Raw genomic sequence first — 20,184 nt, forward strand, 5'->3', positions numbered from 1 at the left:
TTGTTTAATCATATTAAAATTAATAATAATCTGTTTTTTTTCTTCCAGTATCTAAGACCAATCTGTCTGTACATGAAGATAAGAACAGAGTTCCGTATGTAAAGGTGAGGCGTGTTTCAGTAATTAACTGTGCATGTATTAGTGAAGGAGTGGTACAAATCTCTTTCTCCATCTGCAGGGTTGTACTGAACGGTTTGTGTGTAGCCCAGAGGAAGTGATGGACACCATTGATGAAGGCAAATCCAACAGACATGTGGCTGTCACAAGTAAGCCCATGCAAATCAGTCAGACACTGCATGGCTGTTTTTAGCAGGCTGAACTTTTCCACACCTGTTGCTCTCGTTGAGTTATATTAGTTTAGACTCAGAGTAGTTTAAGGACCTTCTTTCTTATTTGTTTTATTTTGAGATGTTTATACAACTAAAAGAGTGTCCTGTTGTGTGCATGCACTTAAAGTTGAGTGGAAATGGAAACGTATTCTTTCTCTGTGGTGCGTGTCAGACATGAACGAGCACAGCTCCAGGAGTCACAGTATCTTCCTGATAAACGTCAAGCAAGAGAACACGCAGACGGAGCAGAAACTGAGCGGGAAACTTTACCTGGTGGATTTAGCAGGAAGTGAGAAGGTAATATTTCTGCTTTTCACCTTTCACTTCCGTTTTCCCTCTTTCACTTCTTCTGTCTATTTCTTTTTTAAACCCATCCACAGGAATTTTTACCTCTGTTATTTATTCACAGCTGGTTTCACTTCAGGACCCATAATAGTATATGTGATGTAGTTGCTTATTAATATTTCATTTGTGGCGGCACTGGCTCTGATTTCATGTTTTCGACTGCAGGTCAGTAAAACTGGAGCAGAGGGAGCTGTGTTGGATGAAGCCAAAAATATTAACAAATCTCTTTCCGCTCTGGGAAACGTCATCTCTGCTCTGGCAGAAGGAACGGTAGGTGTGATGTACAGTCGGACAGTTGTACATTTCACAGCCCTGCATCATATTTGCTAAATGCAATCCAACGCTTGATTCGTACTAATTTTGGGGTGCCGATTCCAATGACAGAGCGTTTGTCTCAAGCACCTTTATTACAAAATGTGATATGCTATTGTTATATAAAACCAGTTAGGTGAAGAAGTTTCGTATTATCCCTTAATCACCAGATAAACTGCTACAAATACATAATTTAGAGCCAAATTGCAACTGTTTGTTCGATTCCCACATTAATGATTCTGGAGATATTATTTAATGCATTATCCTGATTGCAAGGTTATAATTATGGAAGAAAATTAAGATGTTACTCAGATTTTTCTGCTGCATCTGTGGGTGTTTTAATACATCCAAACAGCAACAGAAAATTACAGAATAAAAATAACTTATAACAACTTATTTATAACTTGTATATGCAAAGTTCATTGTATGTTTATGTATGTTTATTTTATGTTCTGATAAATGCATTAAAGCTGATACATGTATTTATAATATTAAATATATATATATATGGAAAAAACTGTACATGATAAAAAAAAAAAATTAATATATTTTTGAACTCTGCATTGGATAATAATACGCCTTTTTAGTAATACAGCAGAAAGTTAGTTTTTTCTTAGATAGAAGGCTAATGAATGAATATTTCTTTGCCCTGTCAGACGTACATTCCCTACAGAGACAGTAAGATGACGAGGATCTTGCAGGATTCACTGGGGGGAAACTGCAGGACCACTATAGTGATCTGCTGCTCTCCATCCTCCTTCAACGAGGCTGAGACCAAAACTACGCTCATGTTCGGACAGAGGTGATGAGATACACACACACTGAGAGTTTTAACAAAACTTTTGTTTTGAGCGCTAAGTAATTCTTTTTTTTTCTGTTTTCAGAGCAAAGACCATCAAGAACACCGTGTGTGTGAATGTGGAGCTGACAGCTGAGCAGTGGAAGAAGAAATATGAGAAGGAGAAAGAGAAGAACAAGACCCTAAAGAACACCATCACCTGGCTGGAGAACGAGCTCAACCGCTGGAGGAACGGTACTGTGATGACACACACGCTTCCTACTCATTCAGCTGTGTTCAGTGATAACTGCACACAACCGAACTGTGTTTTGTGTGTGTTTTAGGTGAGAGTGTTCCCACTGAGGAGCAGTACGATAAGGAGAAGGCAAACGCTGATGTTCTGGCCCTGGATAATGTGATGAATAATGATAAATTCACCTCGTCTCCCAGCATGCCCGGCCTCAAATTCACTGACGCGGAGCGTGATAAGTGTGAGGCTGAATTGGCCAAACTTTTCAAACAGCTTGATGATAAGGTAAGATGAACCACTGATGCTTTTGGCATTTATGGCCATTTTGAGATATTTGCCAATTTCCAGATTTAACACTTTTATCTAACAAGGATGTCTTAAATTGATCAAATGTGACCGTAAAGAGTTTTCTGTTTTTTAATGAATGCTGTCCTTTTGATCTTTCTATTGAAAAAATCTTGACGAAAATAACATGTATATCACAATTCCCACAAAAAGTTTAAGCAGCACAACTGTTTTCAACATTAATAATAATCAGAAAGCAAATGGGCAGCATATTAGAATGATTCCTCAAGGATCATGTTACAGTGAAGACTGGAGGAATGGTGCTGAAAATTCAGCTTTTACCGTATTTTTCGGACTATAAGTCGCACCTGAGTATAAGTTGCATCAGTCCAAAACTACGTCATGAGGAAAAACACATATATAAGCCACACTGGACTATAAGTCTCATTTATTTAGAACCAAGAGAAAATGTTACAGTCTACAGCCGCTAGAGGGCGCTCTATGTCTTCAGTGTAGATTACAGGAGCACTGAGCAGCATAGAGCGCCCTCTAGCGGCCATAGACGGTAATGTTTTCTCTTGGTTCATTTCTCTTAGATAATTTCTCTTGGTTCATGTCAAATTAATTTTGATAAGTCGCACCTGACTATAAGTCGCAGGACCAACCAAACTATGAAAAAAAGTGCGACTTATAGTCCGGAAAATACGGTAATTAAAGGAATAAAATACATTTTAAAATCTCTTCAAGTAGAAAACATTAAAATAGGGTTACTCTGATTGCTCCGCTACTGATCAATATCGAACAATAATCACTTTGGGATGTTCAATCGGTGGTCTCTAAAAAGACCGATCTTAAAAAAAAAAAAAACCGATTTCAAGCTCATGACGCACCTGCCTTGAGAGGTAAGGCACTGTCTCAGTGAAGTTGTTGAATGCTGAAGGTGAAGTACAATTTATATGTCTTAATTAAATAGCTTCTAAAGTAATTTGTAAACTTTCTGTGAGGAATTATTTGACAAAAATCGTGATCGAGTCTTTTTCTCTTTATAATGTGCAAATGGCTTCAAATCACAATTGTTGTCTGCACTAAGTGAGCTGCACAGTTGACACAGGAATTGTCACTTGCACAATTGAGGCAGTGTTGCATCGTCACTAAAGTTCATAATTTTTTTATTTTTTTATTTCCAGTGTTTAAACCATTCAGCGCTCGCGTGCTCTCATTCATTACATTCATTCTATGTTTCTCTCACTCCCTGCTGTCTGCTTGTAGGATGATGAGATAAATCAGCAGTCTCAGCTGGCTGAGAAACTCAAGCAGCAGATGTTGGATCAGGAAGAGGTCAGACTCAAACACGAACCACACATCAGATTTACCTTATTTTCCCATTAATAAGAAGCGTGTCCTGTCTACTAGTTGGCTGTGAATTATCTGGAGACAAAAAACTTAGGAGCTGGGGTTTACCCTTTGCCATTAAAAGCTATAAATAATAAATAACGTTCTGGTGTAGTACACATGCTCCTTACATGTTGTGTTGAGTTCCCATCACATTCCCCTCTTCTCTCTCCTCAATAATTTGACACGGATGATCCGACACAAAAATCTTTGTGTTGTAGCTGCTGGTCTCAACGCGAAGGGACCATGACAACCTGCAGGCGGAGCTCACCCGTCTTCAGATGGAGAACGAGGCGTCTAAAGAGGAGGTGAAGGAGGTGCTGCAGGCCCTGGAGGAGCTCGCAGTCAACTATGATCAGAAGAGTCAGGAGGTGGAGGACAAGACCAAGGAGTTTGAAGCCCTGAATGAAGAGCTCAACCAGAAATCTGTGAGGAGAAAACACTACTTTCTTCACTATTGTTTCATTCACCTTCACCAAAAAGTTGTGATTTTCTTTTGCCTGCTTTTTGTCTAGACATCAAGTTAGATTTGAATCTTTAGAAGACACATAAAATCTAATGTTGTCAGTTATAGTAATTATAATAATGTTCATGATGTATAATTAACAATACGAAAGATAAACCATTAATTATTATATATAAAATTGTGTAGTAATATATGTAACGTGACCGGGTAACTAGAATGTTTTGGGACTGGTTCCTTTTCTGAGCTGTGTGTTGTTGCAGAGCGTTCTTGCATCCATCGACTCTGAGCTGCAGAAACTGAAGGAAATGACCAACCATCAGAAGAAGAGAGTCACGGAGATGATGTCATCGCTGCTTAAAGACCTGGCAGAGATTGGCATCGCCGTAGGCAGCAATGACATTAAGGTAAAAAGGCAGCAAAAAAAAAAAAAACTAAGTTCTTGTAATAGCCTCTCTTTCACATTTTATATACATACCGTATTTTTCGGACTAGAAGTCGCACCTGAGTATAAGTCGCATCAGTCCAAAAATATGTCATGATGAATTAAAAAACATTTATAAGTCGCACTGGACTATAAGTCGCATTTATTTAGAACCAAGCAACAAGAGAAAACATTACCATCTACAGCCACGAGAGGGCGCTCAATGTCTTCAGTGTAGACTACAGGAGCACTGAGCAGCATAGAGCGCCCTCTGGCGGCTGGAGACGGTAATGTTTTCTATTGGTTCATTTCTCTTGGTTCATGTCAAATTAATTTTGATAAATAAGTCACACCTAACTATAAGTCGCAGGAACAGCCAAACTATGAAAAAAAAATGTGACTTCTAGCCCGGAAAATGCGGTACATATTTTTTTCCTTTAATATTTTGTCTCTTCATCTTTGCTTGTTATATTCCTGTTTTAACTGTTCATCCTCTTCTCTAACCTCAATGATTTCTTTCTTTCTCTGTCCTCGTGTTGTCTCCGCAGCATGAGGGTGGAGGTCTCATTGATGAAGAGTTCACCGTGGCTCGTCTGTACATCAGTAAGATGAAGTCGGAGGTGAAGACTCTGGTGAAGCGCAGCAAACAGCTGGAAAGCGTTCAGGCTGAGAGCAACAAGAAGATGGATGAGAACGAGAAAGAGCTCGCTGCCTGCCAGCTCCGTATCTCTCAGGTAAATGCAAGAGTAGTTCATCCAAAAGTCTTAGAACATTTCAAACCCGTTTTAGTTTCTTTAGTTTTAGAGCGCTCACGCAGCTCTTCGTCTAGTAAAACCAGTATTATTGTTATTAGATCATTAATTTATGACTGTAGCTAAATGGAAACACCACATGCTCTCCATTACAACACTAGAAGGAAGCTTTAAAAAGATCCTGAGATTTATTTCTTTGTTTGTCTACAGTATGAAGCAAAGATCAAGTCCCTGACGGAGTACCTGCAAAACATTGAACACAAGAAGAGACAGCTAGAGGAGAACGTAGACTCTCTCAATGAGGAACTGGTCAAACTCAGCACACAGGGTACAAATACACTCACATGCTTTTTTTTTTCTTTTCTCTTATAAATGCATTTTGATACCCATTTAAAAAACAGTGTGGGTCAGACAGACCAACTTTTACTGCCCTCTTGTGGTGAGACTGTATTTGTGTGTAAAATAAGTTTTTTATTTTTCCCTGTGCAGAGAAAGTTCATACAATGGAGAAGGAGAATGAGATACAAAGTGCTAATGTCAAGGTAAGCATTTTATAACAACATAATAACATTTTGCTCATTGAACTATGTACTGTATATATATCTTCTTTCAGGTGAATCATTTAGATTGCAAGATTCAGAAAGGGGGCTTTTAAGAGATGTTTCATTTATTTTAAAAGAGAGTTTGTAATTCATAGTTTCTTTTTCTGCACGTTTGGACAGGATGCCGTTGAGCAGCAGATTCAGAACCACAGAGAAGCTCATCAGAAACAGCTGAGCAACCTGAGAGACGAGCTGGAGACCAAAGAGAAACTCATCACTGAACTGCAGGAGTAAGACATAAACATACACATCTTCAGGTACTGAATCAAGGCCACATGGGCTCATTTATCCTTTGTTTTCTGGCTACAGTCAGAACCAGAAGATCATGTTGGAGCAAGAGCGCTTGAAGGTGGAGCATGAGAAACTCAAAACCACTGACCAGGAGAAGAGCCGCAAACTGCACGAGCTCACGTACGACACACATTGATAATGCAGACGTTTGAGTAGATGCTCATGTGCCAAAAATGGGTCTGGTATGCTAATGCTCAATTTGTTTACAGGGTGATGCAGGACAGAAGGGAACAGGCCAGACAGGATCTCAAAGGCCTGGAGGAGACAGTGGTAGGTCATTTTCTTCATGTTTCTTGCATCTTGGTCTGCATGTGTGCACGCTCTGATCGCTCTCTTCTCCTCAGGCCAAAGAGCTACAGACTCTTCATAACCTGAGGAAACTCTTTGTTCAGGATCTGGCCACACGGGTGAAGAAGGTACAACCATTGCGTACACATTCTTCTCTTAATTTCTCCTGATAATTACATAGTTTCAATGTGGATAAGTTACTATTAAAAGCTTAACATTGGACTTTTGATGGTTTTCTAGGTTCTCGAGTATAGGTGTCTTTTTTAAAACACATTTTCCGTTGATTAATTTCCTGTTGAAGTTTAAATGTATTTGTAATTTTTATTTATTTGTTATAATTCTTAAATGATTTTATGATTTATTTTACTTGAAGTTTAAAATTTGTGACAATTATGTTTTTTATTACTGTTATTAGAATTTTATTACACTTTTTATTTACCTTTAATTTTTATCGATTATCGTTTTATTATTATTATTATGATTTTTTTTTAGGGCTAGTAGCCTTTAGTTTACATTGCTGCCATCAAAGCTAATGGATGTCATAAACTCCAGTTATGGCTTTATTGACATGCCTGAATTATGCATTAACATATTTTTCAGAGTGCAGAGATTGACTCCGATGACACTGGTGGCAGTGCGGCACAAAAACAGAAGATCTCGTTCCTTGAGAACAACCTTGAGCAGCTCACTAAAGTGCACAAGCAGGTGAACACACACTCAGAACATCAACATGGGTGTGCTCCCAAAACACACATGCTTACTGTGGGCCTTTCGTTCCTTTGTCCAGCTGGTGCGTGATAACGCTGACCTGCGCTGTGAGCTGCCCAAGCTGGAGAAGCGCCTGCGGGCAACAGCGGAGCGCGTGAAGGCTCTGGAGTCTGCGCTCAAAGAGGCCAAAGAGAACACAGCCCGTGACCGCAAACGCTACCAACAGGAGGTGGACCGCATTAAAGAGGCCGTCAGAGCCAAGAACATGGCCCGCAGAGGACACTCCGCACAGATCGGTTAGCACACACATAAGTGTATAATAAATTCCAGCCTTCTGTCTTTTAAGAGATTTTTGATTGATAGATTTAGTAGAACAGTTTAGTAATAATCAAAAGTTGTTTTCTGTCTTGACTAACTAGTCATTTCCTCCTATCACAGCCAAGCCAATCAGACCCGGTCAGCCCCCTGTCGCCTCACCCACCCACCCCAATGTCAACCGCTCAGGGGCGGGGCTCTTCCAGAACAACCAATCAGTGGGCATCCGTGGTGGAGGCGTAGTCAAACAGTAAAATAAGTGAGTACATGCTGCGAATAGGTCAAATGGGTTAGTAAAATGGGAAAAAGGGTCTTCTTTTTCACCCTCTCTCTCTCTCTCTTTCTCACTTTTTCCAGCTGTTGAATGCTGAATTTAACCCCAGTAGCCCCAGCTGAAGCTGATATCATCCCAAAAAGCTGAACAGGCATTCCACAGCACGGGAGGGTTCAACACTATACATATGAAAATGAATATAAGTATATATGTGTATGAAACATGAAATAACATCACCGTCTCTGGGCTGTACAGATGTTCCTCCATTCTGATCTCTTATATCTTCCCTTTAAAAATGTAAAGGAAAAAAAAAATCAGGCTTTTTGCACCAGTGGAAACGTGTGTAACTAGCGCGTGTCTCTTCACTCTTGCACAGTAGGTTTCTGCTCACATCCCGCTCTCCACGTCCCTCACTGTGCCAAGTTGAATGTATTACAAAATTGCAAAAGAATAAAAAAGGCAGAAATTAATGAAAAATGGGAATAGAACAAACAAACAAACAAAAAACCTACTATTTGAGCCTTATTTATGTGCGTTCTCATTTTGGGTTTGTTTAGAGAGTTTGCTTGTTCTCTCTTGCTTTGAGAAACTTCTATTGAACATTTCACCTAAATACGTGAGATAAACACTACAGTTGAACTGTATATATGAACCATTGAACTAGTTTTTGTAGTGATGTTCAGAAGAAAGATTTAAATTATGATGAAAGGGTCGTCTGAAAGTAAACTAACGAGATGCAGCCTTTTAGTTCTCATTTCATGGAACTGCTTGATGTAGAAGCACCTGAGCTGCAGGTATATTTAAAGCACTGTACAAACACAAAACAAGTAATCATTGTTACGAAGTAAAGAGCTGTGTATGTCACAGCCTGAGCTTTTAGATGAGTCGTAGCTAGGTTAATAATAATACTAATGTCATGTGCTCATTTCAATATTTAACTTCAGTTCTCACGGCTTAAACCGGTAGAGTTTGTTGTATCGATGCTGCTCCGTAGTTCAATAATCATGTGTGTGGATTTTTCCTCTTCGTTTTTCCAAAAATATTCCCAGGCAAGGTTGTGGTTACATTGTTTTTAGTAGGCAGGGAACCTAGCTTTTAATTTGAGAGATTGTTGACCAAACAATGAACACTTAGATTATTATGTATTCATCCACATGCCGTTCCAAACCTGCTAGACTTTTCTTTCATCCTACATGAAAAGCTATCCGAACGTTTGCATTTTTCATGTTTTTTTTTTTTTTTTTTTTTTTTACATTTTTTAATTAAAAGGCATAGACATAGACAATTTCAAGCTCCAGAATATCACAAAATACCATTGAGATATTTTAATTCCACGTCTTCTGAAGTCGAATTGGACATTCATTATTCACTTCAGATCTTGCCCTTTGTGCTTTGTCATTTGATTGAGATGTAATAACATTCGGCATCATTGACATCACACCTGCCACAACATGACAACATGCATTATTTGAGCAAATTAGATTTTCATAGGTTTGTCTTATTTTGTTTTTGGAAATCCTTTTCACTACTTGTTATTATTTTACAGAAAAGCTACATTTATTAGGGTTTGGGACTGCATGAGAGTTGAGTAAATGGTGACAAAGGTTTCATATTTGGGTAATGGGAAATGATCACATCCCGTCCTTGTCCCCTTTAGAGACAAAGTTTAGTTTTACGCTTTGTATAGTGTCATTTTGTGGTTTTGTTGGAGCGCGGTTTGTGCAATGGTCAGACAGCCATTGAATTCACAATATACCTACACTCCTGAGTTTTTACCTTTTGATTTGACTTGTGTTTTGGTACAGTTTAGTCCATTATAGGGTCCATATTTTGAAGTTTTGCGATTGAATCTTCAGTGGTTGGAGCATTGCAAACAACCCAGGGAAACCCACACATCATTTAGTTCTGGCGATTGTGGTTTTGGTTGCCTTGTGTTTTTGCGTTTGGCTTATATAGACCTGCTGATTGGCTCTCTACAGTTCAAATGCTTTTCATTCAGCACGACGTTACTGCCTTTCATTCACTAATGTTAATGGGTGGGGCTTATTTAATGGTGGGTGGGGTTTATTTAATCATTTTAGGTCATGTTTTCATTTTGTTGCACTTGCAACTAGGTAATGTTTTATTTATTTGTGTTTTATTATAGACTAGGGATTTTGCTGTTGAGTTTCTTTTGTCGATCTTTTTTGAAGTATATATATATTCCAGTGTACTTGTTTTCCATTGTCCTCTGGTTTTCCATGTATTTGGATCCAGATCCTACTAGGTGTCTTGTCAATGACTGTAGTACTGTAGCGGCGGGATATTGAAGATGGTGTTTTATGACCTCTTGTGTGCAATATGAGTCTGGTGTCGTGCAAGTTTCGCTGTACTGAAGAAAAGCGACGGCACTCAACAGTTCTCCAGTTTTATTTCATTGTTTAATGCTCATTTGTCTAACGCTTGTTCGCCGCATTTAATCTTTTAAAAGCACTTTAAAATATTACCATCTCATTTGAAAAACGCACTTGGAGAAAACTTGCATCTCAAACATCAAATTTCTCACTGAATCTTGTTATTATTGTTATTGAGGAGCTACAGCCGGAGGTCATGTGATTTGAAGACTGTATCATTGTTTTTTTGTATTTTATTTTGCCTTGAATCTGCATTTTTAATTTGCCGGGGAAAACAGTTGCTCCGTTTAAATGACTCTAAAGGAAAGATGTAATTGTGCTCAGATAATGTGTACAGTTGGCTCTTCAGAGTGTAGATTGAATTGCTGTGTATATTTCCTTTAGTTGCTTACTGTAGGCAAGTTTTCACCCTTGACATGAAACGCAAATAAAGTATAAGGTAAAACACACGGAGTATGTTTGGTTTTGCTCTTGAGAGTTGCATGCTAAGCTATCATCTTTTTTTGTAGATGTAGAACCACGTGTAGCCATATGTCCACAGGCTTATAGGAAAGAAAAAATGATTGGAACTAATTACATTTTAATTTAGTTACTTTGATCAATGTGTGTAAGGACCATGTGGGGGAAGCATTGAAAAAGAAATGCAGTTTTCTTCTATTTATCAAGCCTGGGCTTGTTAAAAAGATAAAAACTTTTAAAAGATTAAAAGATAAAACGGTTTTGATACATATTCTACCTAAGTGTGTCTGTATTTTTACATACTTTTAAAAACATAAACATACTGTAAAGACCTCTCTCTTTCTCATATATGTATACGTGTATATATAAAATATTATGGAAATGCAGAATTTTTTATTTTCTCAAGAAAATTTTTATCAATGTTGAAGAAAATTATATAAAAGTAGTTTTGCTGCTTTGTTTTTTTTATCATATATTATTAATTTTCGAAACAATGAAATAATTTGATAAACTTTACCATGCACATTTAAAAAAAAAAATAGGGAAAATTACACTCAATTGCTTTGTTTTCATTAATTTCACAAATGTTTCAGAAAGGACTTGACAGATAAACAGAGGAACACGTTGCTTCTGTCAGTGTGGTGAAATTTTGCATTGGTGCAGATTAAATTGATTGGGATTTGACTGATGTTAGAGCACTTGAGGAAAGTGGTATCACTTTACACTTTAATGCCAGTACACACACACACACACACTAGTGACTCAGCAACACTCTTGCCCTACGATCTGCACCAAGCAAAACTCTCCACATAGACACCGTTGCATATAAACAACTTGGAGCTTGCTTCAAAATAACTCTCTTATAAATAGACCACCAACTATCCAAACGGGGATTTCCTTTGATACCCAGTGCACAGCAGTGATTGTGTAACAACCAGAGAGCTGCAGACCAGACACTCAGAGAGCAAGGACATTTAGAAGACAACAACATCCAGAGAACTACCATAATGTCAGACGATCAACCCTCTTCACCTTCCAGCGACTCCTTGTGCCCGGGCTGCCAGGGTGAAGGGTCGCTGCTGCTGCCCTGCGGACACACTCTGTGCCAGGCTTGCCTGCAGCTGTGTCGGGATGAGCTGGGACAGGACGGGTCAGGCTGTACCGAGTGCTATGGCCGTGAGCTGCTGGACAGCGTGCTGAAGGGGCTGCTCGACTCGCTGTTTCAAGGGCAGCCGCGGCGGGTGGGAAACGCTGTGGAGGGCGGAGAGACGCCGGAGGATGGAGGTCTGTGCAGACAGCATAGAGAGAGACTGACTCAATACTGTATGGAGGACGAGGAGCTGATCTGTGATCAGTGTCAGGGAGAGGAACATGAAGCTCACGAGTGCAGCTCCATTGAAGAGGCCACAGAAGAATGTAAGGTGAGAAACAGGTGCATTAAAAAAAAACTTTATCAAAAGTGTCAGTTACAATATTTTATAAAATTATGGTTGGAGCAACTGCTATCAAAACTTTGCATGATTCTAGTTATGATTTATACATTGGCCAATACTTGGCCATTTTGAGTTTATTAGGCAATAAACAAAGGACTTGATAAATCTTCCAATACTTTGCCATTTTGAGGTTTGAAGCATGTAATTCAGTGTAATCTTAAATTATTGTGCCACGTCCAGTTTTTACTTCAAACTGTAATTGCAGTCTAGTAATGTTATGAAATGTTTACAATACTATTAAAATATATTTAAATATTTTTTGTTATTTAAATAATGTAATACAAATTTATTACAATTTTAAATATAATGTAATATATAGTTCTGTCAAATGATTACTCGTGATTAATCTCATCCAAAATAAGTTTTTATTTACATACGTGTGTATACTGTATATTGAGTATATCTTAATAAACACACACACGTTTATGTTAAATATATTTGTATATAATGTACATTTTATAAATATATACATGTAAAATTCTCAAAATATATGTTGTGTGTGTATTTATATATGCAAAATAAATATATGCACAGTACACACACATTATGTAAACAAACATTTTGGATGCAATTTATCACGATTAAGTGTTTGATAGCACTAGTAATTTATAGTTGATATTTTGATATTGCTTTAAATGTAACATAAATGAAAACATGTATAAAAAAATTAATAAAAAAAAAGTAAATGTTGCAGCGATTAACATGAAATGACCAATTTTTTACTTTTTTTTAGGTTTTCAGCAGATAATAATTTATATATTTTTAATCTGCTTGAATGATAATTCATCCAATATTTTGCCATTCTGAGGTTTATATCATGAAATTTAGGCAAATCTCAAATTATTGTGCAAATTAGTGTGCAGTGTATGTGTATATATATATATATATATATATATATATATATATATATATATATATATATATATATATATATAGGTATATATATATATATATATATATGTATATATATGTATATGTATATGTGTGTATATATATATATATTTATATATATATATATATATATATATGTATGTGTATAAATATATATATATATTTATATTTAATATATTTAAATATAATTAGATATATTTTTATATATTTATACATTTTTATTTTTAAATGTTAATACAGATTGAGTATTTTAATATTAAACATTTTTATAGTAATTTATTGTGAATTGAGTAAATATTGTGTTATAAATCATCAGCTAAATGATTAAATGTAAATAGATGTCATAGCAATTGACCGATAAATTGGCCGATATTGCAATTAATCTTGTCATTTAGTGATAGACCGATATATCTGCTGCGCGGCTGATTAATCATCCCAACTTTTGCCATCTTGAGGTCTAGCACGCAATTTGGTGTAGTTTTGAGTGCAGGTCTTGGTAATATATAAATATGTCTATATATACATATAAAAACGTACATATGTGTGATATAAATAATTACAAAAAGAAAATTTCACAGCAGTTTTACAAGTCATTTCAATTAATAACTAAATAACTATTTTATACCTAAATTAAAAAGAGTGGCACTAAATTGTAGGATTGAGTCCCAGCAGGTTTTGGTTCTGTTTTATCAAGATGTTTTTATTTTGCACGCTGTAGTTTGAGATGAACAGTGAGAACTGACCGTAACTCTCTAATGTTCTCAGAGGGAGTTGAGAGCAGCTCTCAGACCCCTGCAGGAGAAACTGGAGATGTTAAACACAGCCAAGCAAACCTGCCAGGAAACTTCAGAACACATCAGGGTAACATCTCCGAGACATAAGATTAACACAAGCCTACTTTAACAGGATTTTCAGTCAGTTCTGGGACTTTAGCATGTTTTAACAGAACCATTAAATGTGAAGCATGACATGATACTATTCATGTGACTATGCACTACAGTAATTAGATATTTAATTACTCTTACTACATTTTTAAACATTTTGCATGAACACATCAAGGTGGCAACATTTTCTGAGAGTCTCTAAACCCTCTGGACAGAGACAGGCCCAGAACACAGTGCGTCTGATAAAGGAGAACTTTGAAAATCTCCATCAGTTCCTGCATGATGAGGAGATCTCCATGCTGAGAGCTCTGAGTGAGGAAGAGGAGAAGAAGAGCCAGAAGATGAAGGAGAAGATGGACAAACTGACAGATGAGATCATGACCTTAAGAGAAGCCATTAGCTCAACTGAAGAGGCCATGAGCGCTGATGACATGGCTTTTCTGAAGGTAGCAAAATAAAGCTATATTATTTTAATAGTAATATTTAGATATTGCATGCATATCAACTCAGTCTAAGAAAACCTGGAGCAGGAGATTTTTTTTTAAAACTCTCTGATCCTTCTGTTACAGAACTACAAGAAGACTTCAGAACGGTAAAAATATCTTTTTCAATCAATCATTTTATAACATTAAATAAACCGAGGTAGAGTGATAGATTTAGTAGTTTAGAAGCCTGCAGCCACAAGACTACTTGAACAAGAAGTCAGTTGACATGTAACATTAACTTTGAGTTGAATTGTTGACTCTGGCTCATTGTCAGTTTTGTAAGAACCTAAGTTGATCTGAAGAAGCTTCTCTGTTTGTGTCCCAGGATGGACTGCACCGTTCAGGATCCAGAGGAAATCTCTGGAGCTTTGATTGATGTGGCCAAACACATCGGCTCGCTCAAGTTCAGAGTGTGGGAGAAGATGCAGACCGCCGTCACGTACAGTAAGAGCAAAGAAAGACATCAGGTTTTCAAATATAGAATATATCTATCTATATATATATATATATATATATATATATATATATATATATTAAAGCTGCAGTAGGTAACTTTTGTAAAGATTTTTTACATATTTGTTAAACCTGTCATTATGTCCTGACAGTAGAATATGAGACAGATAATAAAATCAAGCTCCTCTGGCTCCTCCCAGTGTCCTATTGCCATTTGCAGAAATTCATCCGCTCCCGGTAATAAACAACCAATCAGAGCTGCGGTCCATAACTTTGTTTGTGTAGTTTCTGAATGAAATATGTAGAAATAAGGAATGATTAAAAATAAATTAAAACTGTCACTGTACCTGCAATAAGTAGTGCAAAAAAACAATAACTCAGTTTCCATTAAAAAATAATAATACTTCAGACCTTAAAAGTCTGTTCAAAATTAACAATTACAGCAAAAATTGGTTTCAACACCATTTACCCCCAATTAATTACAAAGAAATGGCAAGTAACACATTACGTAAATTAATAAATGTTATAAACACTGATCTTTCTGAGCTACAAGACATCACAACATTCTATGTGGGTAAATCTGTGATATAAAATAAAATAAAATGGCGTACAATTATTCAAAATACAATTATATATATATATATATATATATATATATATATATATATATATATATATATATATATATATATATATATATATATATATAATATATAATCAAAGTGTCCATTAAATAAAAAAGGGGAATAAAGTGTCAAATACACTAAAAATATTTAGTGTACAAAAAAAATATATATATATTTTTCAGTTAATTACACAGAAACAGCAAGGATATATAAAAATAAACATAACATGCTGAAGTAGAAAGACTGAATGGTATTTTCATGTGAAACCTACTCCAATAATCTTTTTTTTTTTTTTTTTTTACACTGTAGCTACTAATTATTTCAAGTCAAGTCACATTTATTTATATAGCACTTTTAACAATACAGATTGTGACAAAGCAACTGTACAGCATTAATTAGGAAAATAGTGCATCAATAATGCAAAATGACACTCAATTTTTAGTTAAAGGCAATTTATCATTGTATTCAGTGATTTCATCATCCAGCTCAGTTCAGATAGTATCTGTGCAATCAAGTTGATGATATCGCTGGATATTGAGCAAGCCATAGGTGACAGCGGCAAGGAAAGAAAACTCCATCAGTGACACAATGGAGAAAAAACCCTGGGAGGAACCAGGCTCAACCGGGGCCAGATGAACCCAGCAGCTCAATTCCAGGCTGCAGCAAACTCAGATTGTGCGGAGGACTCGACTGGCTCCTGTGGTCATGGCCCAGTGGCCGTCTAGTCTAGTTTCACAAGCTAGAATTTATGTAGAATTAGCATTTTTGTTTATAGATATCCCGTTTTAACCACTTGCAACTGCCTCAAAACTGATCTTGCCAGTGACTAAACTCTAAATACCTTTCAAACCTTCAGCTCCTGTGATCCTCGACCCCAACACCGCAGACGTCTGCGTGGCTCTGTCCGACGACCTCACCTCCATCCGCTACATGGAGGAAGACCAGCAGGTCCCAGACAACCCCGAACGCTTCAGCTTCTACGAGTGCGTCCTGGGCTCCGAGGGCTTGGGCTCCGGCCGGCACAGCTGGGACGTGGAGGTGGGCGACTGCAGCGAGTGGGCGCTGGGGGTGGTGAAAGAAAGCGTGCAGCGTAAAGAGTGGTTCCCGCCGAGCCCCGAGCGCGGCATGTGGACCATCTGCCTGTACGGAGGAGAGTACCGCGCGCGGACGGCCAGCAGCGCTCCTCTGACGCTCAAGAAGAAACCTCAGAAGATCCGGGTTCAGCTCGACTGGGAGGCCGGCAGAGTCATGTTCTCAGACGCCGGAGACAACTCTCTGCTCTACAAGTATAAGCACAAGTTTACGGAAAAAGTGTTTCCATATTTCTCCAACACATGTAAAAGACATCCGCTGCATATTTTAGCGGAGAAGGTGTCTGTGTACACAGAGTAACTCGACAAACATTTCATGATACACACTATTCTAGTCTGAAGGACTGAAGTAGTACAAAAATGACTTAAAGGGATAGTTCACCTAAAAATGACAACTTTGTCATCATTTACTCACCCTCAAGCTGTTCCAAACCTGTACGAATTTCTTATGCTGAAAACAAAAGAAGACATTTTGAAGCATGTGGGGAACAAAACAGTTTTTTTTTTTCAGGTAACAATTTTCATTTTTAGGTGAGGTATTCTCTTAACAAGCTTACACTAGCGTTTTTTTAAGGAAATCAATATTTTTATTCAGCATGTATAGCAGTAGCAGTATGTTTATTGTAAATTATTTTCTTTTGAACTGAACAACCAGTGTTGAAAACTGTTGTGCTGCTTAATATTTTTGTGGAAATTGTGATAATTTTTAGGATATAAAGTTCAAGAGTTTATTTGAAATAGGAATCAGTTGTAACGGCATGCATTGTGTGTTTTTATTGTTGTATCTAATTATCATAGACGACTTATCATAATAGTAATTATGAAATACAATCATTTTAATTATCATAAAAACGACAGTAAAAATAACAGTATTAATTTCTTTACAAAAATACACATTCAATTACTGACCCTATACTTTTGAATGGTTGTGCATCTGAAAAATGACTAATTAGTACAAGGTTTGAGAAAATTCAAAGCTTCTGAGTACAGCTGAAGAAACTCCCAGCATGAGGTGGAGTTTGAGCAGCTAATGCTTGTTGTTGATGTGGTCTTTGTGCTGAAGCTCTGTGAACTCTGAATAAAGCACTGATGACATCTCCAGCTGTTCAGCCTCATCAGCCCCAGACCATGACACGTGTTTCTGGAGAAAACAGACACTCGCTCGCCTCGCCAGAGCACACAGAAGTCTCTTTACCTTTTCCTGTGATCATGACTTTGCAAACTCGAGACGCATGCTCAGAGGAGAACCTTAGATTACAACATCAAGTATATAACCATCTGTAACATCTTACAACAGAAACCTAACACTATGTAAATGAGCAAATATCTGTGAATGTAAGATTCTTTTCAGAATATTAGATTGCTGCTTAATATTGTGCAGTATAAATAATCTATCTTTTTAAATAGTGGATAAAACCATCATTTTGCAACAATAAAGTTTTAAAACATTGCATGTCACATTTTCATGATTATAACTTTGCATGTTTTCTTATTTTGCATTTTTTTTATTCAATTAAAGAATCTGCTATGACATCATTCATCACACTGCAGATGGAAGGTCAAGTGCAAAAGATTGGCAAACGTCTGTGTGCACATTGCACAATACTAATATACAAGTAAAAAAAAAAGAGAAGAAAGAAAGAAAATTTACCAGTGGTTATTAGCAAAACATTAGAATTTTGGCAAACAAAGCTTGCTTTTAATAACCATTGCACTGTTGTAGTGGAAGTTATACTACTACATTTTATTATTACTTTACAATATGTTAATTAACATAAATTATCATGGCCTAATGACCCCACCCCTTGTGGTCACACAATAATCATGATAATAGAAAATTTCCACATACTGCAATGCATTTACCCATATTATTTTTTTCAAATGCTTTTATAAAATTAAATAAAATTAAATGCATTTACATTTCTGCAATAATTAACATGTCTAACAAAGTTTTTATATTTAAAAACTGCCATGATCTCATATATATATATATATATATATATATATATATATATATATATATATATATATTATGGCAAGCCATCAGGAAATAATTATATTTATAATATGAAGTCGGAATATGTAGAATGAAAGTCTGAATATATGGAAAGTAAGTCTGAATATATGGAATTAAAGTCTGACTATATGGAATGAAAGTCTGAATATATGGAATTAAAGTCTGACTATATGGAATGAAAGTCTGAATATATGGAATGAAAGTCTGACTATATGAAATGAAAGTCTAACTATATGGAATGAAAGTCTGACTATATGGAATTAAAGTCTGACTATATGGAATGAAAGTCTGACTATATGAAATGAAAGTCTAACTATATGGTATGAAAGTCTGACTATATGGAATTAAAGTCTGACTATATGTAATGAAAATCTGAATATATGGAATGAAAGTCTGACTATAAGGAATGAAAGTCTGACTATATGGAATGAAAGTCTGACTATATGGAATGAAAGTCTGACTATATGGAATGAAAGTCTGAATATATGGAATGAAAGTCTGACTATATGAAATGAAAGTCTGACTATATGGAATGAAAGTCTGACTATATGGAATGAAAGTCTGAATACATAGAATGAAAGTCTGAATATATGGAATGAAAGTCTGACTATATGAAATGAAAGTCAGACTATATAGAATGAAAGTCTGACTATATGGAATGAAAGTCTGAATACATGGAATGAAAGTCTGACTATATGGAATGAAAGTCTGACTATATGGAATGAAAGTCTGAATATATGGAATGAAAGTCTGAATATATAGAATGAAAGTCTGACTATATGGAATGAAAGTCTGACTATATGGAATGAAAGTCTGAATACATGGAATGAAAGTCTGACTATATGAAATGAAAGTCTGAATATATAGAATGAAAGTCTGAATATATAGAATGAAAGTCTGAATATATGGAATGAAAGTCTGACTATATGGAATGAAAGTCTGACTATATGGAGTGAAAGTCTGAATATATAGAATGAAAGTCTGACTATATGGAATGAAAGTCTGACTATATGGAATGAAAGTCTGAATACATGGAATGAAAGTCTGACTATATGAAATGAAAGTCTGAATATATAGAATGAAAGTCTGAATATATGGAATGAAAGTCTGACTATATGGAATGAAAGTCTGACCATATGAAATGAAAGTCTGACTATATGGAATGAAAGTCTGACCATATGAAATGAAAGTCTGACTATATGGAATGAAAGTCTGAATATATATTTAATGAAAGTCTCAATACATAAAACAAATGTCTGAATATATGGAAAGTCTGAATATATATATATATATATATATATATATATATATATATATATATATATATATATTTCATTCCATATATTCAGACTTTCATTCCATATATTCAGACTTTCATTCTACATATTCAGACTTCATATTATAAATATAATTATTTCCTGAACAGCTTGTCATAATATATATCTTCATTTGGAAAGTGATGGAAATTCAATAGATAATTTTTTTTTTTTCAAAGTGACGTCATTAAGATCTTAATAATAAAACTATAAACACATTATTGTGTAATGTTCACACAATTGCAATATTTCTTTAATTGTATTTTTA

The 20,184-nt window shown here is 36.0% G+C and overlaps 2 protein-coding genes across 2 annotated transcripts in view; both read left to right on the plus strand.

The window, feature by feature from the left end:
- Nucleotides 1-10,650, plus strand: part of LOC113099059 (kinesin-1 heavy chain-like) — an 18,136-nt gene extending 7,486 nt beyond the window's left edge. Inside the window, exons 6-26 of the mRNA XM_026264136.1 lie at nt 49-104; nt 179-266; nt 502-626; nt 840-944; nt 1,643-1,788; nt 1,871-2,019; nt 2,109-2,299; nt 3,569-3,637; nt 3,913-4,119; nt 4,418-4,561; nt 5,127-5,312; nt 5,541-5,658; nt 5,820-5,872; nt 6,053-6,162; nt 6,242-6,343; nt 6,433-6,493; nt 6,568-6,639; nt 7,112-7,216; nt 7,299-7,515; nt 7,658-7,793; nt 7,892-10,650. Of these exons, the coding sequence (XP_026119921.1) occupies nt 49-104; nt 179-266; nt 502-626; nt 840-944; nt 1,643-1,788; nt 1,871-2,019; nt 2,109-2,299; nt 3,569-3,637; nt 3,913-4,119; nt 4,418-4,561; nt 5,127-5,312; nt 5,541-5,658; nt 5,820-5,872; nt 6,053-6,162; nt 6,242-6,343; nt 6,433-6,493; nt 6,568-6,639; nt 7,112-7,216; nt 7,299-7,515; nt 7,658-7,788 (2,435 nt within the window). The 3' untranslated portion in view covers nt 7,789-7,793; nt 7,892-10,650. The remainder of the gene's footprint in view (nt 1-48; nt 105-178; nt 267-501; nt 627-839; nt 945-1,642; nt 1,789-1,870; nt 2,020-2,108; nt 2,300-3,568; nt 3,638-3,912; nt 4,120-4,417; nt 4,562-5,126; nt 5,313-5,540; nt 5,659-5,819; nt 5,873-6,052; nt 6,163-6,241; nt 6,344-6,432; nt 6,494-6,567; nt 6,640-7,111; nt 7,217-7,298; nt 7,516-7,657; nt 7,794-7,891) is intronic.
- Nucleotides 10,651-11,501: 851 nt separating this feature from the next.
- Nucleotides 11,502-18,034, plus strand: LOC113099056 (E3 ubiquitin-protein ligase TRIM39). The gene is made up of 6 exons (XM_026264132.1): nt 11,502-12,081; nt 13,810-13,905; nt 14,144-14,374; nt 14,498-14,520; nt 14,739-14,857; nt 16,349-18,034. The coding sequence occupies exons 1-6, from the start codon at nt 11,668-11,670 to the stop codon at nt 16,882-16,884; spliced, it is 1,419 nt and encodes a 472-aa protein (XP_026119917.1). The 5' UTR covers nt 11,502-11,667; the 3' UTR covers nt 16,885-18,034.
- The last annotated feature ends 2,150 nt before the right edge of the window (nt 18,035-20,184 follow it).

The sequence above is a fragment of the Carassius auratus genome, unplaced genomic scaffold (assembly GCF_003368295.1).
Source record: "Carassius auratus strain Wakin unplaced genomic scaffold, ASM336829v1 scaf_tig00216849, whole genome shotgun sequence".
NCBI classification, from domain to species: Eukaryota; Metazoa; Chordata; class Actinopteri; order Cypriniformes; family Cyprinidae; genus Carassius; species Carassius auratus.